The sequence below is a fragment of the Carcharhinus amblyrhynchos genome, chromosome 4, assembly GCF_965287045.1.
Source record: "Carcharhinus amblyrhynchos chromosome 4, sCarAmb.v2.hapA, whole genome shotgun sequence".
Classification (NCBI taxonomy): domain Eukaryota; kingdom Metazoa; phylum Chordata; class Chondrichthyes; order Carcharhiniformes; family Carcharhinidae; genus Carcharhinus; species Carcharhinus amblyrhynchos.
This window is the reverse complement of record NC_137327.1, coordinates 91511576-91537084: the sequence shown is the minus strand read 5'-3', so window position 1 is coordinate 91537084 and position 25509 is coordinate 91511576. Positions and strand designations below refer to the sequence as shown.

The 25509-nt window shown below is 41.7% G+C and overlaps 1 protein-coding gene across 1 annotated transcript in view; it reads left to right on the top strand.

The window, feature by feature from the left end:
• The window catches only part of tex11 (testis expressed 11), a 146662-nt gene that overhangs the window by 94530 nt on the left and 26623 nt on the right, over positions 1-25509 (top strand). The window contains exons 19-24 of the mRNA XM_080188019.1: positions 1676-1761; positions 6428-6481; positions 11620-11675; positions 14603-14689; positions 20509-20579; positions 23514-23630. Coding sequence (XP_080044145.1) covers positions 1676-1761; positions 6428-6481; positions 11620-11675; positions 14603-14689; positions 20509-20579; positions 23514-23630 — 471 coding nt within the window. The remainder of the gene's footprint in view (positions 1-1675; positions 1762-6427; positions 6482-11619; positions 11676-14602; positions 14690-20508; positions 20580-23513; positions 23631-25509) is intronic.

The window sequence follows — 25509 nt, the reverse complement described above, 5'->3', positions numbered from 1 at the left end:
AATTTGAAGCTGTCAACCATCTCCACTTTATCAGCATTGATATAGACAAGGGCATGTCCTCCACTATGTTTCCTGAAGTCGATGACTAGTTCCTTCATTTTACTGACATTGGGAGGTTATCACTCCACCATCACACACCATTTCACCAGATTCTCGACCTCTTTCCTGTGCTATGTCTTGTCATCAAATGAGATCCAACCCAGTACAATGGTGCCATCAACAAACTTGAAAATGGAGTTGGAGCGGAATTTGGCAATGTAGTCATAGGTGTATAAGGAATAGAGTAAGGGGCTGAGGACACAGCCTTGTTGGGCACTGGTGTTGAGGATAATCGTGGAGGAGATGTCATTCCTATGAGTTACGAAGTTTAGCATCCAGTCGCAGAGAGGAGCAGAGCCCTTGGCCGTGGTATTTGGAGGTAAGTTTTGTTGGAATAATGGTGCTGGAGGCTGAGCTGTAGTCAATAAATAGGAGCCTGATGTAAGTGTCCTTGTTATCTAGGTGTTCCAGGGTTGAGTGTAGGGCCAGGGAGATGGCATCTGCTGTGGATCTGTCGAGGCAATAGATGAAATGTGGTGAATCCAGGCAATCTGGTAGACCAGAGTTTGTGTCTGCAGTAACTAGTCTTTTGCAGCACTTCATAATGTTGGATGTCAGAGGCACTAGGAAGTAATCATTAAGGCATGCTGCCTGGCTGTTTTTTGACACATAGATGATGGTCATCTTCTTAAAGCAGGTAGGAACCTCAGATCAGAGTAAGGGGAGACCAGAGATGTCCGAATACCCCCACGCAAGATTTGAATACTCGTCTGGGACTCCATTCAGATCATTCACTTTCTGTGGGTTAACTTTCCAGAAGACTGCAATAATGACCTTGGATACTGGTTCGACCGAGGTTGTCAAGTCAGATGACGACCTCTCGCTGACCTGCTCAAAACGAGCGTAGGATGTTCTGAGCTCATTCAGGAGAGGTGCATTGTTGCTGGCAATTCTACTTGTCTTCACCTTGTAGCCTGTTATGTCTTGTAGACCTTGCCACAATGGATGGGTGTTCGTTTGGCTAGCCTGAGACTCTAGCTTGGTCCGATGTTGTCTCTCAGCATCTCTGATGGTTCTCTGTAGATCATATCCAGATGTCTTGAGTAAGTCAGGGTCCCCTGTCTTAGACTCCAGTGTGCAGTGGATGCCCCTGTTTTATCTAGCAAGACTGGAATCACTAGGTAGGTAAAGTTAGAAGCCATTCTTTTTCTGCCATTCACTTTACGGTCCAAGATCTGAAGGGGTCCTCGCTATCCACATGGCTGGGGAAGCATGTGTGTTCTCACCGTGCAGCTCTGTATTAATCTAATAGTTAAGGACAAGATGCTGCACTGTTCCAAGATAGCCTTACATTGACGTGTGCGATCCTTATTGTTTATATATATTGAACAAATAAAATAAGATTGAATGTTTATTCTTTTTGAAGTGTTAATTATATTCAGCAAAATGTTATCTATCTGTTAAAGTTACTGTTAAAATGGACCATTGGAAAAAAAAACTATAGAACGATTTGTAGTAAGTGTTTGTAATTAAATGATGTTTTATTTTGTAATTGTCTAAATGTGTAATCTAGTGATTCAGCTTTTAAATATTATTGATAATCTAATTCTTGTAGTCTTATGTATGCATATTTTAGAATGATCAGGAAGATGCTGCCAGAAGGGCATTTGAGTATTTATGTGACTTCTCCCAAGATTGTAGTCAGCTGTTCACAGCTCTCAGGTACAGAACTAGAATACAGTAAATGGGATATCCTATTGCTCACATATTGATAAATTTAAAACCAAGTTATAATTTTCATAATTTTTTCAAAATGACAGCATTATTGATTCTAATTCACTGCTTCTACACAAGTTTTGATATAACTCCCCTCACCGTACGGTTCAGTTTTGGTCACTGTGCACAGACCTGACAGATTGAAGGATATCCTAAGATGCAAATTAACATCAGACAAGATCTCTCCAGTGGCTTGCCTATGTTCTGATCTCAGGTTTATACCCAGACATGCTGACCAGATGATGTTCTCTGGTTAAGTTTTAACCTGCTGCAGGGTGTAAGTATTTAATAGTCAAAAATGATCAACTTTGAATTTGTACATTTTTTTCTGCCCAGTACCATTCTCTTGGCTTTTGACAATGAAGAATAGCTCACTATCATCTACAAACCCGTAAAGAAGATGTACAATGTATAGATTTCATGTTTTGCTGATGTCTTGGTTACCTGTTAAGATGTACAAGCTTCCAGTACTATTTGGAGAGCAGGGCAGTCATTCCAGTAACTTTGTTGACGTTCATCACTTGACTAACAGTACAAAAATAATAAAGCAAAAAACTCCTAATGTTGGAAATCTGAAAAAAAAAATGCTGGAAATACGCAGCAGGTCAGATACCAAGTTGTGATACTTCCAGAAAGGATACTCTCTATGGTGCAACAGCAAAGATTGGTGAGTGCCGTAGTGACATGCCAAATTTCCTCAGGCTTCTGCCTCAAGTAGAGGCTTGGCGGGCTTTCTTAATTATAGTGTCGGCATGGAGGGACCAAGAAAGATTATTGGTGATCTGAAACCTAGAAATTTGAAGCTGTCAACTATCTCCACTTCATCAGCATTGATATAGACGAGGGCATGTCCTCCACAGTGTTTCCTGAAGTCGATGACTAGTTCCTTCATTTTACTGACATTGAATGGGAGGTTATTATCATCACACCATTTCATCAGATTCTCTACCTCTTTCCTATGCTACATCTTGAGTGAAGGAAACTGAATTAACACTTCTGGTCAGTAACCTTATGGTCTGATGATAGATTATTGACGTGAAACATTAATTCCACTTCTCTCATTCCTCTGAACGCCAATAAATACCAGCCTAGACTTTCCTCATATGATAACCCCTTCATTCCAGGAATCAGCCCAGTGAACCTTCGTTGAGCTTCTAACCCCTTATATAAGGGGTACAAACATTGTACATAGTACTTCAGATGTGGTTTCACTAATACTCTGCATAACTATAGCAAAACTTCCTTACTTTTATACTCAATTTCCCTTGCAATAAACAATAACATTACATTTGCTTTCCTTATCACTTGTGCTTGCATACTACTTGTGTTTCATGAACCAGGACACCCAGATTGCTCCGTATTGCGAAGTTCAGCAAATCCTCTCTAGTTAAATAATATGTTGCTTTTCTTCCTGTCCCCGTTTTTCCACATCATATTCCACATGCCATTTTTTTTCCCACTCAACTTACCCACCAATGTCTTGCGGCAGTCTCCTTATGCCCTCTTCTTCTCTCGCAGCTATCCTGCAAATTTAGCAACCATGCATTCAATCCCTTCATCCACTCATTCCCACTGTGAAAATAATGCACTTACGCCTGCTCTCTGTTTCTTGTTGGCTGAACAATCCTCTATCCATGATAAAAATGAACTTTTTGTTTGGATCTGTTCTCTTATTTACTTTGATGTGACATCTTATTTATAAATGGAAAATCATGTTAGATTGATCTGGTGGAGTTTCATGGGCATGTCATGAGTAAAATGTAGACAGGTGAACCAATGGAAATAGTGTATTTGTAATTTCAAAACATTCAATACGATGCTACACATGAGATTATTAGACAATCTAGGACTTTTGGGATTAAGATAAAACATTAGCATGGATTGAGGTTTGTTTAATGGACAAAAAGCAAAGCAGGAAAAAATGGAACATATTTTGTACCAGGAGGACCTCTACTTGGGCCTCAGCTATTTATACACTATGTTAATGACTTAGATGAGAGGACTAAGTGTAGTCCTCTTTGCAGACATTACAAGGTTAACTAAGAAAGTAAGCTGTGAACACAAATTGAAGAGATTGCAGAATGATGTAGACAGGTTGGGTGAGTGGGCAAGGATATGGCACATAGTATGCAGTGCAGTAATATGTGAAATATCCACTTTGGTAGAAGGAATGTTTTGAATGCTCGTTTGCATTCTGAAGGAACTTGGATATCTTCGTACTAATTCACAAAGGTACATGCAGGTACGAGAGGCATTCAGGACAAATTGTTGTTTTTGTTACAAAGGGATTGAAGTATGAAAACACAAGGTTTGCCACAATCATAACAGGGTGTTAGTGAGGCCTCACTAGCTTTGATCTCCTTATCCAAAAAAGATAATGCTTGCCTAGAGGGAGCATAGCAAAAATTCATAGGCTGGCTCAGAGATGAGGAGATTGTCTTTTGGGGAAACATTGAGTAACATAGTCTAATATTCCCTGGAGTTGCAAAAAATGGGAGGTTATCCACTTGAAAGATCGGTTGTATATAATTCTAGAATAGATGCTGAGAAAATATTCCCCTAACTGGGGGATGCAGAACATACAGTTCCAGTCTCAGAAAAAGGTGTTTGTCAGTTAGGACTGATATGCAGAGAAGTTTCTTCACCCAAAGGATTGCAAATCTTTCGAAAGAGCTGTTGATGCTCAATTATTGACTTTATCCAAGACAAAAGTCGATGAATTTTTAGGTGCAAAGGCAATTAAGAGATACTGGAAGATGGAGTTGAGAGAGGAGATTAGTCATGATCTTGTTGAATTAATACACAAAAAAAGCAATAGTTGAGTATTTGGGCCTTTGAGTTTGCTCTGCTCAGTATGATTTTGGCTGATCTTCTACCTGAGCTAGCCTTCCTTCCCTGTAACCATATTCCTCAATTCCCAGAGAAATCAAAAATCTGTGGAATTCAGCCTTGAATATACTCAATAACAGACCATCATAGTCCTCTACACAGGCAATTCCAAAGAATCTCAACCCTCTTGAGTGAAGAATTTCTTATTGTTTCAATCCTAAATTATTGATTTCTATCTTGAAGCTTTACAGTATGCTCTAGATTTCCCAGTCAGGAGAAACAACTTACCAGTGTCAACCCTGTTGAACTTCAGAATCTTGTATGTTTCAGTGAGACTACCTCTCATTCTTCTAAGTTCAGAGAATATGGCCCCAGTTTACTTATCTTCTCTTCACTGTTTTTTATTCATCCATGGGACATGGGTGTCGCTGGATGGTCAGCATTTATTTGCCCATCCCTAGTTGCCCTTGGAAGAGCAGTTGAGAATCAACCACACTGCTGTGGCTCGAGCCACATGTAGGCCAAACCAGGTAAGGATAGCAGATTTCCTTACCTAAAGGACATTAGTGAGCCAGATAGGTTTTTCTGAAAATCAACAATGGTTTCATGGCCGTCAGTAGATGCTTAATTCCAGATTTTTTTTTATTGAATTCAAATTCCACCAGCTGCCATGGCGGGATTCAAACCCAGGTCTCCAGAACATTAGCTGAGTTTCTGCATTAATAGTCCAGCAATAATACCATAGGCCATCACCTCCCCAACCCTCTCACCTCAAGGACTAATCCAGTGAACCTTTGTTGAAAGCCTCGAAGTCGAGTATATCCTTTCTCAGATATGGAGACCAAAACTTTGCAAAGTACCCCAGGTGAGGTCTTATCAAAGTCATGGACAATTAGAAACAGAGTTTGAGAGCATTAAAAAAAGACCCTTCAACCCAGTGCGTCTGTGCTCGTCAAAAACAAACCACCAACTATTCTAATCGCATTTTCCAGAACTTGGCCTTACATGCCTCGGCATCACAAGTACACATTTAAGTAATTCCTAAATGTTGTGACGGTCTCTGCCTCCACCCCCCCTTTCAGGTAGTGAGTTCCAGACTTCCACCACCCTCTGCGTGAAAAGGTTTTTCCTTGCATTCCCTCTAAACCTCCTGCCCCTTACTTAAATCAATGCCACTTTGTCATTGATCCCTCCATCGAGGGGACATGTTTCTTCCAGTCTGCTTTAGCTACGCCCCTCATAATTTTATACATCTCAATCATGTCTCCCCTCAATGTCCTCTGCTCCAATGTGAACAACCCCATTCTATTCAATCTCTCTTCATTATAAAAGACCACCAGTCCAAGAAACATTCTGTAAATCTCCTCTCTACGCCATTTCCAATGCTATCACATCCCTCCTATAATGCAGATTCCAGAACAGCACACAATACTCCTGCAAAACTTCTTTTTACTTTGACTACACTTGTTATTGAATTACTATAGTTTAATTTTGTTTTTTTTATCTTGGGCTTAAAAAAGTTGTTTTGATTTTAATAATCTCTAGGCATTTTTGTTCTTATTTGGACCAAAAATTATTAGGAAATCCACTTTAACCTTTAATTCTTAAGTGGTGCTGACTTTAAAATTTGGATATTTGACACTGAAAGGACTTGAAGGCTTTTGAAAATGTTAAGAATTGTATGCATTACATACTTGAATTTAAATTATTTAACAAGTCCTTATCTGCAGAAATTCTGAAGTAATTCCAGGTATTATATTTGATCTCCTTTTATCTTAAATAGATGTTTAATTCGCCTTGTACCATCTATTACAGACACAGATGACAAAGAAACAAGGTAACTACACTACACTTATATTCTGGTTATATCTGTTGCAGTTGCACCTTCTTTTGCTATTATATTAAAGGCAGTTGTAGTATTACTGTGATAGGTGGGAATGCTACTTCCAGGATTTGATTTGCAGTAGCAATAATGATGGAACTATTAACTCACCATTGAAGTGGAGTAAACGAGATAGAAACTTCCACGATCCACACATGCATAGTGAAACACAGGGATCTGGAACCAGCTGTCCAATTTGCCCAGCTCCTTTGCAAGCTTTGCTGTAGCGGTATTTCCACCTGAAGCCTTGAAAAAGAACACGCATTTACATACATTTTTCATGCCTGTTGGTCTCAAAGTGCTTGCAGCCAGTTAAATACTGTCTGAAATATAGTCACTGCTGGAGTGTAAAAATGATGCAGCAAATATGCACAGCAAACTCGCACAGCCTCAGTGCAATAATGACCAGATGATACATTTTTTGGGATGTTGATTGAGGAGAGATGTTTGTCAGAATACCTGGGATAACTCCCTTGCTCTCCTTCAAAATAATATCATACCTTTCCCAACATGAGCTGCCAATGTAATGTCTCATTCAAAAGATGTCACTTTTACAGTGCAGCACTCCCTCAGCACTCTGTGGAGCAACAATCTTGGCTTTTTGTGCAAAAGTCTTAGGCCAGGATGTACTCGTTCCTCCACCACCACCACCACACACACACCGCCCCCCCCCACCGCCCCCCAAGCTGTGATAGAAACCCTTGCCCATCACTTACAAAGCCATTTGTGTAAGGAGGTGGGAAATGTTGTATGTTGGAAAATTGACATGAGGAAGCATGGAGGGTTAAAAATGGTGGATTTTTATTTACAGGGTACTCACCAAATGGCTGCTTCTCCACTCTGCTGTATTTCCACATTAGTGACCTGTGATGTCATATGGTGAATACATGGATATATTAATACACAATGCTTAGTGTAGCTACCAAATATCAAAATTAAAACATAGCATTTCCTCCCCTTTTAAATTGAAAACAACAAATTCAAACAAGTGTAACATCAACAATAATCAATAAACAATATTCATTAAGTCAGAAGGCCTGGGCATCGCTGCTCTTGAAACGGTGTATCTTCTTTGCTTCGGTTGTAACTCATCTTTGCAAGAATATAAACAATGGTAGGTTAGCCCAGCTTTGCAGTTGTAACTATAGCAATAGGTTCTATTTTGTCTACAGGTGAGGTATTGCTTTCCTCAACATTGTCTGTTAGTGTCAGGTTTGCAGGAAGTTTAAGGTCAGGACGTACAATTGAACTCGGATTTTCAGCAGGGTTCATTTCCAGCAAACCTGTTCTCCCTGCCAACAGCTGGCCCTCATGCCTCCTGCAGATAATATAGTGTCTGATTATAGGTCCAATCTGTACAAGGACCGTGCCAGGAATCTATTTTTCTCCTGCAGAGTAATTCCTTGTCATCCTATCTGTTCTTGCATGGTTTATTTTGTTTTTGGAGGTTTCAATAAGTCGAATGCTAACCATAGTTGTCTCTTCATCATTAATAATGCAGGAAAGCTTCTGGTTACAGAGTGAGTGGTATCCCTATACATTAGTAGAATCTGGTTAAGATATTTGACCAGTGAACCTTGTTCCTGGTTGTTGTCAATGTATGTTTTATGGTTTGGACAAAATATTCTGCTAATCTGTTCATAGCAAGATGATTTGATGCAGATCTAATATATATAGAATACCCTTCTGTTTCAAGAAACTCTGAATTCTTGGGTGACACATTAAGGTCCGTTTCTGCTTACCAATTGTTCAGGGACTCCAAATCTATTAAAAACTTCTCCTAGGTTCTCAGTAGGCCTTTCAAGACACTTTGAGCCCTCAAAGAACACATTTTGACTGCACTGACGGCACCAGTGTTCTCAAAAATGTTTCAAGTCAGCTGTTAATTCTGAGGTATTTCCTTGGTACATTTCTATCACTTCTTAGAGTATTGGATCATTGAGTGCACTTCCTCACTTGCCCAAAAGTGACAGATGTACTGTCTTTCTGTTCAAAGTAGAAAATAGGTTGCTCGAGTATTTGACAAAACTATTTGGTAGTGGTAATCTTGGTAGGCCTTCAACATTATAAGGTAGACTTAATTGTTGATTCTTGATGGTATAGAATGTGCGGACAATAGCAAGGCCTATCTCTGAATTCTATATGCTGACACTAGCAGATTTACGTATGTGATCCAAAAATGGCATTTAAAGGATGATGATACATCAAGTGTAAATTCGTACAGGATTGATGGATGTTTTTTACTCCAAACATAATCGCTAATGTTAATCTCCAAACTCCAAGCATAATCCCTCAAGTTACGTTCAACTCAGTGCTTGAGATGCAAAATAAATGGATCTTCCTTCACACAACAATATGAAGTGGGATATCACTGCTCGAACTCCTTAAGGGTGTAGGGATAGGGTAGGATTAAAATGCGTAAGAACTTCAGATTTGGGCAACTCTTCTTTAGCTTGCATGAAAACATGAACTGCTTTGATCTGACACTTGACACTGCTGGCATAAGAGTTCATGCAATTGTTTTAAAATGGTTGCCATACCTAAAACAAATTTTCTGTAGTAGTTCAATAATTGTAGGAAATAATACAACTTAACATTTTTTAGGTACAGGCTATGTATCTTCTGCTTCCCCTCCCCCACCATACACACACATATACACACACACACACATATATTGTACTGGTCCACTCTTGTCATAGCTTGAGTTGTGTTTCCTTTTTCAAACGATATCGGCCACCTTTTCTTAATATTCGCTGCTGCTGTTATCAGTTTTAAAAATAGCATATTAGTTCTACATACTAAAAAAAACCATTTGCAATGTGAAATTAATTTTTATTTGACCTGCATAGCTACCACAATATGTCATAAACTGTTGTAATTTAAACATATGTATTCATACCCTTACACTTGGAAATATTTCATTGTAAATAGAAAGTTCTTAAACTTATTGGCAGATCTCCCATTGTATCATTCATGATAAGACAGGTGTTATAAGAACTGGACTGTTGTGCTGTATTATCAAGGATAATGATGCCAACAAAGAAAGACAGTGAAAGAGAATATTGGTTGTGGGAATGTGATGTTTGCTTTGGGGATAGCTGTACTTTGAGGGTGGGTCCCAGATATAGCAGCTTCGAGGAGAAGGGTCCCAGGGTTCCAAGAACAATATAGAATATAGTGACAAGTTTAGGCACCTGGGATCTTTGGAAGAGAGAGATCCATTGGTTGGGCAAGAAAGGTCTCAGAATCTGAAAAAATTATGGCCGTTTAGAATTAGGAAACATTGGAAGTAAAGTCTAGGCATTTATAAGTTCTCAGATGGGTTCCCAGAATCTGGAAGCTGAAAACAAATCTGGAGAGGGTTGAGAAGTACATTTTTAATATGAAAGTCACATATGAGTTGTACATAGTTGTGGCCCTGTTACTGAACAATATTGAACATTCCTGATTAGGACAGTGTAACTAAAATTACATAAAGTGTTGCTTATACTTGAGGCATAAACCATACTTTCTAAAATTATGTAGTGTCAATACCTAAATATAAATGTCTTACTTTTGACAGACATGAGCGACTGGACTCTCTTTTATCATATTTAAAGACTGGTAGGTGCAATAAGTGGATTCATTATTCAGTGGATATTGCAACTGTGTTGCCACTTCTCATCTATTTTAGATACCTTACTAAAGTATTTAAATTATTAATGCAGAATTATCAGGTGAAGACAACACAATATGCTGAGTTCCATTACTATTTTACAGGCAAAGTGAACCACTTAGTGGTTAAAATCGGCCATTATATTTCTGAAGGACAGTTAAATTTCCTTGCTAACAGTTGTGCATTTTTGCTTTGGTTTTTCAGTGTTTAATTTGCAGATTCCTCAGCTACAACTTTTAGCTCATTTGTTTTAGAGAGTTGTAAAATTTTGAAATTGAGCAATATTTATTTTTGGAAGAATCTATTTGTTATACGGGTGGGGGTCTTCATTCTTAAGAAAGAATTTGATGTGCCAGATTCACGTAAAAATGGAATAAATCCCACTGATTTTTTCAGAGGGATTTTCAAAATGAATCTTCCACACTCTGCAAAGCAGAATGCACTAGTGTGATTCACGCAAAAAACCTGTGGTTGGGGCCTGTTCCCACTGGAGAGGCCAGCAGCATAGTACTGAGCGAGCCTCTGCAAATGTGCTGTTCTGTCTGCATTGAGATCGTGCTCACCTGCACGTCCCAATTCCTCCACCCTCTGGCAGTTCCAACCTCCCACCCTCCCTGGTGGGCAGTGCCAAAGGGCCAGGCTGGCAATGCCCAGTGGGCTGACCCCTGACTGCCTGAGGGACCTTGATTGCCCTCCTCCACTGCAGTGGGGTTGGACCGCCAGCTCCCAGCAAGTGGGGAGCTAAAGTAAACCCCGCTGGAGTGGGTGGGGGGGCTAGCTGGGCTGGAGATTTCAGTCCTGGGCCTGCTAATCATATGTAAGTAACAATAAAATTAGAATTACCAAAAATTATACAGCCCCACTCCGGAAATTCGGTGCCTGGAGGGAGACTCATGGAGGCCATGGCACCCAGTGGGAAGCCCGGCTCAATGCCCTGCGATGAAGATACTGTGAAAGTTCCATAGTTGCCATACTCCTGGACTGGTACACTGAATTTAGCATGGCCAGTGCACCTAAGCAGCATATCTTTTGGACTGTGGGAGGAAGCCAGGGCACTCGGAGAAAACCCACAGTCACGGGGAGAACATATAGACTCCGCATAGACAATAACACAAGCTGGGAATTAAACCCAGGTTCCTGACGCTGTCAGGCAGCAGTGCTAGCGACTGTGCCACCACAATTCTATATTTCTCCTCACTAAGTAAATCTTTGTTTCCTTGCTGCTCAGCTAATTAACAAATCAAAAACCATACAGCTGTACTCATCCCATTTAACTAATTTCTTAAACCTCATTTTATTCAAAATGTCTTTATTTTTATTTAAAGGTCTTTATTTTATTTAAAGATATATGAAATACAAAAGGTTCCATGCAGGTGCAGCATGTGCCTTGGAAGGCAATTTGAGCTCAGCTAAGGTTCATTGCCCTGTGTGTGCTCAGATCAGTCACTGTGTTGCAACTGCAGTCCTACCTCACCATTAATGATGGTGCAGCTCGTATGTTGCCCAGACTTCCTCTATAGATTCAGGATGGTATAAATAGGTCAAAATGTTTGCCAGTTGCTTGCCAATGATTCTCGTTCAGCTGCCTTATGACAGTGTCAGCAATAAAAGATACCTTTGTTTGGCTGGTGCACACTGATTGGTTTTGTGCTCACTTGGTCCCTGAGAATTTTGGTACTTTGAAGTGTAGACACTAACCCAATGTAGGCAAATGAAGTATGCACCTCAAGCAAAGTGTGCATTCCATATCAGGCAAGCTAAATATTCCACATTTGTAATTTTGCAGTAGTTGAGTTCAGAAACTGTTTAACACATCAGTGAGTTTCTCTGTATGACAGACACCTGGACCTTTGTAATATTATTACATAGCTAAGTACTTCATGTTTTTTGGATTTTTATTTTTCCTTTGTTTCTTTTGCACAGCTTGCTAAGGATGAACAGATGATCTGATTTGAGTCTTTGCCATTTGAACCTTTTAGCTAGCCATCTAGGGTTCCATAGGAAAGAGCTAAATAAATAATCTTCACATTTTTTTAGGTTGCTTCACAATAGGCAGATATTTTGTTTCTGTCCTATACCTCTGGTCAGCTAAAATTTAAATGTTTGCTGTATTTCTTTTACTCCTTGATCTGTTTGTGACAATATCTCTTGTCGCTTGATCTGTTTTTGTGCAAGCACATACAGCTCAGGGTGTCTTATATTACAAGTCATAAAAACCAAGCAAGCCTTTTCTTTCCATCCACAGTGTAATCTGGCATATTCTTAAAGCAGATAATTGTGCAAATTGCGATGTCATGTCATATTAGATCTTGGTGAGACTGAGAATCTGGTCACTTTGTGGGATTACATTGAAATTGAGCAATCTTTTAAAACTTATTTATTAAATAGATGACCATTTCTACATTTGTAAGCCTTTATTTCTAGTTTACAGTTAATGTGATCTTATTGCTGTAATGAATTATTGGTGTATTTGCAGTTGGGATTTTGGATGTAGATAATTCAGAATTTGCAGTTTTTAATATTTCTAAGGTATTTTATGTGACAATCACTGTTTCTTGCCCAGTGATGTACTATGGCTGAAAAGCCTTTCATAAGAACATAAGAACATAAGAAATAGGAGCAGAAGTAGGCCATCTGGCCCTTCGAGCCTGCCCCGCCATTCAATAAGATCATGGCTGATCTGTCGTGGCTCAGTTCCACTTTCCCGCCCTCTCCCCATAACCCTTAATCCCTTCTCTTATCAAAAACCCATCAACCCGCTTCTTAAAAATATTTAGCGAGGCAGCCTCCACCACTTCAACGGGCAGAGAATTCCAGAGATTCACCACCCTTTGAGTGAAGAAGTTCCTCCTCAACTCCGTTCTGAACCGCCCCCCCTTTATCTTGAGGCTGTGCCCCCTAGTCCTACTGTCTTTTTTGAGCGGGAAGAGTCTTTCCACCTCTATCCTATCCATCCCATTCATCATCTTATACGTCTCAATGAGATCTCCCCTCATTCTTCTAAACTCTAACGAGTACAAGCCTAGTTTATTCAGCCTCTCCTCATAGTTCAACCCCCTCAACTCCGGTATCAGCCTAGTAAACCTCCTCTGCACTCCCTCCAAGGCCAAAATATCCTTGCGCAGGTGCGGCGCCCAAAACTGCACACAGTACTCCAGCTGCGGCCTCACCAATGCCCTATACAGCTGCAGCAAGACCTCCCTACTTTTATATTCAATCCCCCTCGCTATGAAGGCCAGCATCCCATTCGCCTTCCTGACCACCTGCTGCACCTGCAGGCTGGGTTTTTGCGACTCATGCACAAGGACCCCGAGGTCCCTCTGCACCGTCGCCTGCTGCAGTTTTTCGCCACGTAAGTAATAGTCCTTCCTACCATTCTTCCTACCAAAGTGGACCACCTCACACTTGCCAACATTAAATTCCATTTGCCATTTCCTGGCCCATTCGCCCAGCCTATCTAGATCCTTCTGCAGACTCTCCACACCCTCCGCACAATTTGCCTTTCCCCCAATCTTTCCCCATCGCACCTTTGTAGCAGCTGCCCATCGGATATCCCTCAGCAAGTAATTCTGGACCTTGGAATGTGCTAGTGTACAACACCTGGAAAAAACTGTGCAGGCAGACCAGCAGTTTTCGCTTAAATTGAGAAGCACCTTTTACTGGTTGATAGTTCTTCAGCGGTAGTTGAAGATTGTCTCGATTTATATCCCTGGGAACAGCCCATAGATCCTAGAGTCCTGAGTCATGGATCTGCTCGGGATGAACCTCAACGAAGAGCATTGGACCTTTTCCTGGGGGAGGTGGAGGACAGTTTCTTCCCCACCACACTCGCTTCAAGGCCAGTGGCAGTAATACAGTGATAAGAGTGAGAATGAAGAATTTGACAGGGAACACCCTTCTTACCACCAGCAATGCTATGTCTTGGTGCTTATTTAAAAGGTCTAGCAATGAAATCTTCTGCCACATGACCTTAACTGTCTCCTCAGAGAACCATCCAACAGGACCCACCATTTTCTTTTCTTGCAAGGCGATAGGATATTATGTGCAGACTATTGCCATTGAGCTGGTTGCTTGACCTGGAATGTGTATTATAAATATTGCATATATCACAATTGTACAGAGGCATTCTGAGTGCCGTTTGGTGTGTGGGGAAAAATTGATTTTTGTTTTGCAATTTCTATAATATTTAGTTTGAAAAGTTTTGGAATATACTTTTACAATTTTATGAATAAAGCATATTTGTGATAAATTATGGAATTATCACACAATTCACTTGTGCGATCAAAAATAGTTGCAAACAAATTTTATGCTGATGTAAAAAGCTTATGTGCTATAAACATTAGAATATCATACTCTTTTTCCAATCCACAGTTGTTAACAGTGACTTTGCTGGATTAAAATACTTGTGCTTTTTCTTCCAGCTCATAAGAAACTAATAGTTCAGCTGGCTGAAGGAAAGATGAGCATTGAACTGAAAAGTAATGAAGCAAATTGGTTTCGAAAAATAGGTAAAAGAACATTATTATTGAATACTAAATGATAAACATGTACCTTCAAATACTAGGCAAACATTAATATTTATAAGACCTGAAAAATTTTAGAACTTTTTCACTGGTTGCTATTTGAGCAATTAAATATTTGCATTCTTTGTAGTTTTGATAATTCATTTTCCATCATGTGTGTAGTACAAGTGCTTATTTATTGTGCTAGATGTATTAAACGAGAAAGGAGGTGAAATTCAATTTCCGCTGATCAACAAAAAGAAAAACCAGACTGGATGTATACACAACAGATGGCCAAATTCACCACTTCCTGTGTTTGCTCCCCTCAGACATGTTCCAGACAGTGTATAGGCCCCTTAATCAAGCAGGCAAGAAATTTCACGCATATTCAAATTTGGGGCTATTGGCATAGTGCAGGCCATAATTAAATTTTAACTGGCAATCGTGATTTTGACTAGGATGCTACCAGGACTTAATGGTTTGAATTATAAGAAGAGGCTGGATAGATTGGGACTTTTTTCTCTGGAGTGTAGGAGACTGAGGGGTGATCTTATAGAGGTCTATAAAATAATGAGGGGCACAGCTCAGCCAGATAATCAATATTGTTTCCCAAAGGTAGGGGAATCTAAAACTAGAGGGCATAGGTTTAAGGTGAGAGGGGAAAGATACAAAAATGTCCAAAGGGGCAATTTTTTCTGACAGAGGGTGGTGAGTGTCTGGAACAAGCTGCCAAAGGTAGTAGTAGAGGCGGGTATAATTTTGTCTTTTAAAAAGCATTTAGACAGTTACATGGGTAAGATGGCTTTGCCCGCCAAATGCGGGCAATTGTGATTAGCTTAGAGGTTAAAAAGCGGCATGGACAAGTTGGGCTGAAGGGCCTATTTCCATACTGTAAACCTCTATAACTCTATGACTCTCGGTGCCAGCCTAGCCAGGAAAATCCAATGGAGAGGATTAACATGCTCACAAGGACTCAAAAGTAGAATTACTTTATCTTAAGTTTGTGGATGACACAAAGATTGGAAGGGTGATTGCCTACAAGAAGATATAGATGGAATGGTCAAATGGGCAGATAAGTGGCAAATGGAATTAACCCTGAAAAGTGTGAGGTGATATACTTTGTGAGGAGTAATTTGACAAGAAAGTACTCAATGAGTGGTAGGACACTAAGAAGTTCTTTGAAACAAAGGGACCTTGCTATGTTTGTCCACAGATCTCTGAAAGCGGAAGCACATATTAGTAGGATGGTGAGAAAGACAAATGGGATGGCCTGAGAACTCTTTGCTTCTTTCTTGAAGAGAGACCTGAACAATTCCCACCCACCACCAGTCTCCTCCACTTGGCTGTTGTAGGTAAAATGTTAGAATCCATCAAGGAGGAAATAGTGAGGCATCTTGAGGGGAATTGCTTGATAGAGCAGACGCAGCACGGTTTCGTTAAGGGGAAGTCGTGTCTGACAAATTTATTGGAGTTCTATGAGGATGTGTCTAGGGCCGTGGATAGAGGAGAGCCGGTGGATGTGGTCTTTCTTGATTTTCAGAAGGCGTTTGACAAGGTACCTTACAAGAGGTTATTGCAGAAGGTAAGGGGGCACGGAGTTGGGGGTAGGGTGTTAGCGTGGATAGAGGATTGGTTGTCAAACAGGAGGCAGAGAGTGGGGGTTAATGGGTGCTATTCGGATTGGCGGTTGGTGACTAGTGGAGCGCCCCAGGGGTCGGTGCTGGGACCTCAGCTATTTACCATTTATATAGATGATCTGGAGGAGGGAACCGAGTGTAGAGTGTCGAAATTTGCTGATGACACCAAGATTGGTGGAACGGCAAATTGCGCGGAGGGTGTGAAGAGTCTGCAGAAGGATCTAGATAGGCTGGGCGAATGGGCCAGGAAATGGCAAATGGAATTTAATGTTGGCAAGTGCGAGGTGGTCCACTTTGGTAGGAATAATGGTAGGAAGGACTATTTCTTACATGGTGAAAAACTGCAGCAGGCGACGATGCAGCGGGACCTCGGGGTCCTTGTGCATGAGCCGCAAAAACCCAGCCTGCAGGTGCAGCAGGTGGTCAGGAAGGCAAATGGGATGCTGGCCTTCATAGCGAGGGGGATTGAATATAAAAGTAGGGAGGTCTTGCTGCAGCTGTATAGGGCATTGGTGAGGCCGCAGCTGGAGTACTGTGTGCAGTTTTGGTCGCCGTACTTACGCAAGGATATTTTGGCCTTGGAGGGAGTGCAGAGGAGGTTTACTAGGCTGATAGCGGAGTTGAGGGGGTTGAGCTGTGAGGAGAGGCTGAATAAACTAGGCTTGTACTCGTTAGAGTTTAGAAGAATGAGGGGAGATCTCATTGAGACGTATAAGATGATGAATGGGATGGATAGGATAGAGGTGGAGAGACTCTTCCCGCTCAGAAAGGACAGTAGGACTAGAAGGCACAGCCTCAAGATAAAGGGGGGTGCGGTTTAGAACAGAGTTGAGGAGGAACTTCTTCACTCAAAGGGTGGTGAATCTCTGGAATTCTCTGCCCGTTGAAGTGGTGGAGGCCGCCTCGCTAAATATTTTTAAGACGTGGGTTGATGGGTTTTTGATAAGCGAGGGGATTAAGGGTTATGGGGAGAGGGCGGGAATGTGGAACTGAGCCACGACAGATCAGCCATGATCTTATTGAATGGCGGGGCAGGCTCGAAGGGCTAGATGGCCTACTCCTGCTCCTATTTCTTATGTTCTTATGAACTCATTCTATCTCTCAACAACTTCTCCTTTAACTCATCCCACTTTCCCCAAGTCAAAGGAGTAGCAGTGGGTACCCACATGGGTCCTAGCTACACTTGACTTGTTCCAAGCCTACCCAGGTCCCCTCCCACAAATGCTTTCCCAGTACATTGATGACTATTTTGGTGCCACTTCATGCTTTCGTCCAGACTCCGAAAAATTCATCAACTTCGCTTCCAGTTTCCACCCCTTCGTTGCCTTCACTTGGTCCATTTCAGACACTTCCCTTCCATGACCTTTCTGACTCCATTTCTGGCAATACACTATCTATCAATATGCACTACAAGCCCACTGACTCCCTCAGCTATCTGGACTACAGCTCTTCATATCCTACATCTTGTGAGGACTCCATTCCTTTCTCTCAGCTCCTTCATCTCCATTGCATTTGTTCTGATCCCACTCCATGCTTCTCTGTAGTTTGGCCATTCATACCCTTTATTCTCTCAGTGGACAGCTATTAGCTGGTTTCCCTTGTTCCTGTGACTATAGCTCATTTTTCACACCCTCACCCAGCAGTGTAATTATCTCCCATCTTCTATAACTTTATCTTTGTCAAAGGCTGTCTGGACTCGAAACGTCAGTTCTTTTCTGTCCTTACAGATACTACCAGACCTGCTGAGATTTTCGAGCATTTTCTCTTTTGGTTATGAGACACTTGCCTTTTATCAATCAAGGCATAGATTACAGAAGCAGGGAAATCATGTTGGAGTTGTGTAGAACTTTGGTGAGGTCAAGCTGGAGTACTGTTTGCAGCTCTGGTTGCCTGATTATCAGAAAGATATGATTGCGCTGGAGGGGATGCAAAGAAGATTCACCAGGATGCTGCCTGGGATGGAACATTTAAGTTATGAAGAGAAGTTGTGTCGGCTTGGGTTGTTTTCATTGGAGCAGAGAAGACTGAGGGGCAACCTGATCAAGATGCACAAGATTATGAGAGACATGGACAGAGTGGATAAGGAATAGCTGTTCCCCTTAGTTGAAGGGTCAGTTGTGAAGGGATATAGGTTCAAGGTGAGGGGCTGGAAGTTTAGTGGGGAATTTGAGGAGAAACTTTTTTACCCAGAGAATGGTGACAGTCTGGAACACGTTGCCTGAGATGGGGTTGAGGTGGGTTGCCTTACATTTTAAAAGGTATCTGGATGAGCGTTTGACACATCATAACATTTGAGGTTATGGGCCTAGTGCTGGCAGATGGGAATAGGTGGGAGTTCAGGTGTTTCTAATGTGTCGGTATGGACTTGGGCTGAAGGGCCTCTTCTGCACTCGATGTTTCTATGATATTACATCCTCTGGAACTCATTCCTTGGTGCAATAGTAATTTGCTGTCTTTCTCAATTTTGACGTGATCAACTCGACTTTTTTTTAAAAAACTTGGCTGAATACAGTATTTTAAATACACACATTTAAATGTAGTGTTTCTTCCAAAAACGCTTCTGTGGAAAAATGAGCAAGAGATCCCATAACATAACATTCAAGATGTATTTATTGATCTGGGACTGCATATGCAACAGTTGGTGGAATTTCTGTTGTCAAAAAAGGAGAACTTTCTATCCTAACCCACCATATATTGGGCCTGGATCTGTTTTGGCAGCCTCCCACTACTCTGAACTTGCCTAAAAGTGATGGTGGGTCTGTAGTACCTCTTCCAAAATCTCAACCACCAAAATTATTTTACCATTGTGATCAGTATTAAAATGGCCCCTCAAGTGCTCTAAATTAACTCTAGTCCCAATTGTTGACAGCCTCCACTTAAGCAGTGGAGCCATGGTAGAAAAAGGTTACCTTGTAAACTATCAGTGTTTAGTCACGTAAAGTGGTACAAAATTCAGGTACATTGTATTAATTATGAATGAGCTGAAGGCATTTGTCTTAATGCACAAAGAATGTTTTCAATTATTTATTATCTTAAAAAAAGTATTCACCTTGAAACATATTTGAATGTGTCCTTTGATTTCCTTTAGATATGTTTAATATTTAATATATTTTTTCAAGAAAAGTTCTTACTTCAGTGGTCTCCTCTGACAATTTCTTGCCAAATGGCTTTCAAACAACTAGCTTGCAAGCCTACTTGGCAGTGTAGTTGGATTCCAGAATGCTAATCCAGTGTTAAATGTTAAAGCATGATCGTAAAGTAAGCAGTTTACTTAAGTAACATTAAAAAACAGATGAATGAAACCATGTGTAATGACCTGCCCATGGGTGGCAGGATAGCACAGTGGTTAGCACTGTTGCCTCACAGGACAAGGGACCCGGATTTGATTCTAGCCTTGGATGACTGTCTGGAGTTTGCGTTCTCATCATATATGCATGGGTTTCTTTTGGATGCTCCGGTTTCCTCCTACAATCCAAAGATGTGTATGTTAGGCTAATTGGCCTGCTAAATTGCCCCTTAGTGTCCAAAGATGTGTAGGTTAGGTGGATTAGCATGGTAAATGTGTGGGGTTGAGGGGATAGGCTGAGGTACTGGGCTTGGGTAAGATGGTCTTTTGGAGAGTCAGGGCAGACTGAATGTGCCGAATGGCCTCCTGCATCGTAGGCATTCTATGGATTGATGTCTACAAAATTAAAGCCACCGTTATCTGGCCTTGTGGCCACCATCAACCATAGAGATTAAGAAAAGTATAAGATTTGGTGAATGATTGTTCCATGAGCCAGTTCAAAACTGATCCCAGTGCCGCAAAAGATGATTATTGCTTTGATATTTTAAATTTTGGTCAGTATTGAATCATATTGGCGGCAACATCTGAATGCTGAAAATAGGCTTATCAAAAATAACAAGTTTAGCCTTGAAAACACCTCAGCTGCTGCACAATTCAACTTTGTACCCTTAAAGTCATTAGCACTGTCATTAATGAGTGAATTGTTTTGGACCTGCTGCAAAGGTGAGAATGTGGACTGAATGAATTTGGTATGATTAGAATACCAATAAATATCACTAATCCATGAAATGATGAGTTGCAATTATTTTTATTACAGTAACATCAGCTACAAAGTGAATGGAACTAAATAGATTAGGAAAAAATGTATTACCAATGATATCTGTGTGTTTTATATTTGTAAGCCTGGAATTTAGCTCTGCAATGTGAGGACTGCCCAAACAGAATGAGGGAGTTTTTCATCCTTTCATACCAGGTGTGTCAAACAGTATTTTTAATATTTTATCGCTGTTCTATTCAAACAGAATTTCAATTAATCTGGGAGGAATAGTGAATTAAGCTTTTAAAAGTTTGCAATTGTGATATCAGTCAAATGGGTGACTGTGGTGCTTCAAGTGCCCATGCAGAGCCATTTTAAAAGAAGAGTGAGATGATAGGCTAAAAGAAGCCAAGTGCCAGAGGTTTTGTGCAAGGCAGTTAGCAAGCTGTTCTCCTCCCGCACGATGCTTAACTTCTGATTCGACAAGTCAGTCAATAAATTGGAAACCTCCTCATGCTGTGGGAGTAATCCTACCAGCACACCGCGCCCATTAATCATTGTGGCGAGTTGGGAAAATAAAATGCAATGTTAATAATGTGATTCGTGCCCAGCACCAAACAATTTGCTACCTTCCCAGCCCCTTTTTACTGGCGTGAACTGCTTCACTCCAATGAGATTGGGTCCCAACCCCACCAGTGTTGCTGTGGTTACCCTGCCATCTGCCTGCTGGACAGGCCCTGTGGCTTCTGCCAACATTCTATCCCAGGCTTCACTAACAGTTACAAGAATCAGCTGTTGCCCCAAACAACGGAGCTTGGGAAGTGTTCACATGGTTTCTCCTATGCATGAACTCTGCAGTGCTCTCTACAATAGTCACCCGTCAGATAAAAACCTTGAGGATGGTTCACCACCATCTGTCTGACCTCCAACCATTCCTGGTAGCCAGTGCACAAGTCGTTCAGGTGGGTGCCAATAGGCCTGACAGTAATTCTTGTTCCTGATGAGGAGGGAGACAACCACTGCTGCAAGGTCAGGCAGAGGCTGCAGCAGGGGGACAGGGGCCTGCCAGTCAGGTCAGGTTGCAGCTGCCCATTGGCCTGAGGGGGCCCAGTGTACAGGATCCTCGTCCATTTGTGGGCTGCAGGATGCTGTGTGCAACCACAGTCTGTGTTTCAGGAAGGAGACAGTGTGATACCTGTGGCAGTTCTTCGTAAATCTGGCACCACATAGAGTAGGAGGACACCCACTCATCTTGGCGGTGAAAGTCACAGCAGTCCTAAATGTTTACATCATTGGGTCCTTCCAGGCCTCCAGTTGGAGACCTCTGTGGCACACAAGTGCATCCGTACGGTAACAGAAGCCCTGAACGCCTGGGTAGGCAACTAGATCAACTTCGGGCTGGGCCCATCAGGAAGCCCAGTCTGCATGTTTTGCTGCCATTGCCAGGATGCTCCATGTGCACAGGGTTATCAGCAGCACGTGTGTACATGGCACCTGCGGTGTGTGCATGATAGCTACATCTCGTGGGTGTATGGCAGGAGGCCATTGAATGTGCTGTCCAGCCTGTTAATGTTATTGAAATTAAGGTTTTGAATAATTATCTGATTGTTGTCCACTCTGGGCAGGTACCTGATGAGAGTTGGTGAGCTGGCTGAACCCCGCTTGCCTTGATGCCCATCAGAATTCCTGCTGACAATGCTGGAGAATTTTGCCCTTTGTATCCAAAGACATAATGTATTAATCTTAATAAATTTGTAAATCCACTTGTCAACAGCAGCCTAAGCTTCTTAACCAACTAATCCATATAGTTACTGACTGACATTGTAAATATGGAGAAAGATGATACAGATGCCCTTTGATCTGGAGTCTAGAGTTAGGTTAGAAACACTTAAGTGCTCATTTTTGAAATAAAGGGAATAGTTGAGAGAGTGTGAAGAAGATTTTATCTTGTCCAGTGCAGTGAAGAGGTTTGCTTATCTTCACTGCTCAATTAGAGAAGCAGGCCGGGAAATGTCAGTAGGGGTGCTTTGCCTGGCGATTTTTTATGGCGTGATTAGCTTCGCTGCAGTAAACAGCACAAGGCTGATTCCCATATTTAAATTGCAATTTCAGTGTCATTAGCAAGCCTGGGACAGTATCGTCCGAGCTCACTATTGTTGCCCTGTCCGGGAGAGGTTCCCACCAGTGGGATTTAAAACTGGTCCCCATAAACAGGGACAAGGCATCATGACCTCGATGGTGAGGCAGAGGCTATTGAGCCCCCCACCCTCCCAGGAGGTGGGGTGGGAAGTGCTGCTCCTTGGGCAGTGTTAAGGGGCCAGGGGGGGAAGTGCTGCACTCCCTGCCTTAGGGATCTTGGGTGAGGGCGGGGGGGAGTAATCCCTGACTGTGGGGAGGAGGTGGTTGGGAAAACATTGGGAGGCTAGCAGTTTGGGGTGGGGTGAGTGTGGTGGTGAGGGCCAATGCACATGCTAGCAATTTTGCTATGACAGACCGGCACTCTTACAGTAGCCCACTCAGCACACTGATGCTGGCCTCTTAGGCATCCCCCCCAAGCAGCATGAAACCCCCAGTGGACTGTCTGATGCATAGAGTGTCAAAAATTCACCTCATTAATTACATTCAAAAAAGAGGCAGGAAAATCCTGCCCATTGGGCACTTGGTTTCTTTTTGGGAAAATCACCTTCTTTGTCTCCAGGAACTTATCTTTGGAAAAATTGACTCTTTCATCTGTGGAAAGTTACCTTAGCTTTTCTGTCTTCAGACACTGGTAGACCTGCTATAAATTCTCAATATTTTCAGTGCCGGAATACAGTTTTCTATTACAGCTCTTGAAAGTAAGAGGATGTGAACAATGGACCAGCTGAGTGTAAATGAGAAAGAAAGAAAATTCAGAGTGGACAGTTAATTATTTTGAAGTGTTCTCACTATTGAAAACTGTCATAATTGATTATTTAAATATATAGGAGTGAAACTCAGCTTTAATATCATTGGAAAGAAAAGTTAGAAGGATTGTACAATGAGCAGGTGATTTACTGCCTTGCATTTTGCACCACAGACCCCTCCCCACTACCAAAATTGAATTTAACCTCCATATTGTTTGTTTTCAATTATCTTTGCTGAGCACCTGCATATCATATTTCTTTTTAGCTTTCACAGATGGTATCAACTGAGAAAGCTATCCTGATTGGTCAAAAGACTTGTTTATTAATGGCTGCAGCAGCTAGTCTGGAAATTGGTCGGAAAGCAACAAATACTTCAGAGCAGGTGTGACGGGCTCACATTTGGGAGTGTTGTTATATTGACATAGAATTTTTGCATATGGTTTACTATTTATTTTATCTAGCAGACACTTGAGGTACATCAATTGATGTCAGAAAAAATTCTCATAACTTTTCTGAGACTTATTGTGTATTGTAAGGCGTGTCTTGACAAATACATGAATAGGATGGGAATAGAGGGATACGGTCCCGGGAAGGGTAGGAGGTTTTAGTTCACTTGGGCAGCATGGTCAGTGCAGGCTTGGAAGGCCGAAGAGCTTATTCATGTGCTGTAATTTTCTTTGTCCTTTGTAGTTACTAATCAACCACGACTCACTCAAAATATAAACTAGTTCTTCACCAAATTGATTTTGGTTTCAAAATTTGTGAATGACACCAAATTGGGATTTGTAGTTATTACAGAGGAAGATTGCAACAAAACAGGAAGGCAATAAATTTGCAGAATGATGGGTAATTGGTAAATTAACTACTGTGTAGAGGTGTAGAATTTTGCACATGCTAGAAACCTGAACTAAAAATGCTGAAATGGAGAGAGAAACAGGGTTGAATATTATAGGGGGCATGGATGACTCACCATCCCCATTGAAGCGAAGTCAGCATGTAGTCTAATAATTTGGTGCACTGGGGAGGAAGCCACCTGATAGGGATTGGCCTGCAACTCTTTATCAATCTTGGCAGCACCAAGAGCATATTAATGGACTTCTGACAATTTTGCACCAGGAACAAGGAAGAGGAGCAATGATTCCTAGAGCAAGGATCAGGATCTGGACAGGGAGGACAAAACACTTTAAGGAGTGGAAAGGTTTTGAAGAGATCGGGGTGTGCTTAATAGAGCAGATGGGCAGGAAGAAAGAGGGCCATCCCCAATATTCAACGGCTCACTCTGTCGAAGATAGTGCACCCCGCCTTACTTTGTGCTCTTTGAAAAGCTTTTCTAAAAACTGTACTCCAACCTGACTGCCCATACCCTGCTTGTTACTTAATGCTGATAAATTTGTTGAACGCTATTCCTTTTTCACAAAACCATGTAAGTGTTTTCTGATTTGATTGTATTATGATTTTCTAACTGCCCTGGCCTACTTCCTTATTAATGGAATCTCGCATTTGCTGTATGACTGTTGTTAGGCTAACAGGGCTATGGCTATGTTGCTCCATTCATGAACAGAGGTATTCTATTTGCAGTTTTCCAATCCACTGGTATTCCTCCAGAGTCTGGAGAATTGTGGCGCTGTGAGGCAGCAATGCTACTGTGCCACTGTGCTGCCCTAAATGTACTTCCCTGAATGGGAATCGAACCCAGGCTGTGGCGGTCAAAACGCCGAATCCTAACTACTAGACTACCAGCTAATGCTCTTCTCGTCATTCTCAACTCTCACTCTCAGACTGATCAGACATACACAGGGATTTCTCAGTGAGAGTTCATAGAATCCTTAACGTATAAAATGAGGCCATTGAACCTGCATCAACAACGATCCCACCCAGGTCCTATTCCCTTAACTCCACGTATTTACCCTGCTAATCTTCTCACGCTAAAGGGCAATTTAGCTTGTCCAGTTAACCTAACCGGCACTAATCTGGACTATGAGAGGAAACTAGAGCACCCAGAAAAAACCCATGTAGACATGGGAGAATGTGCAAACTGCACACAGACACAGAGGCTGGAACTGAACTGGGGTCTTGGTGCTGTGAGGCAGCAGTGCTAACTACTGTGCCACCCCTAGCTCAAGGGACATCACTACCATACACTTTCATCTCCCCTGTGGGTTATGTCCTCGGCCTGTCCATGTCCACATTCACCACACACGCATGTCAGGTGTCCTTCTCATCTGGCGTGGCAGTTGGCCTGCTTTTGCACTCTCGATCTG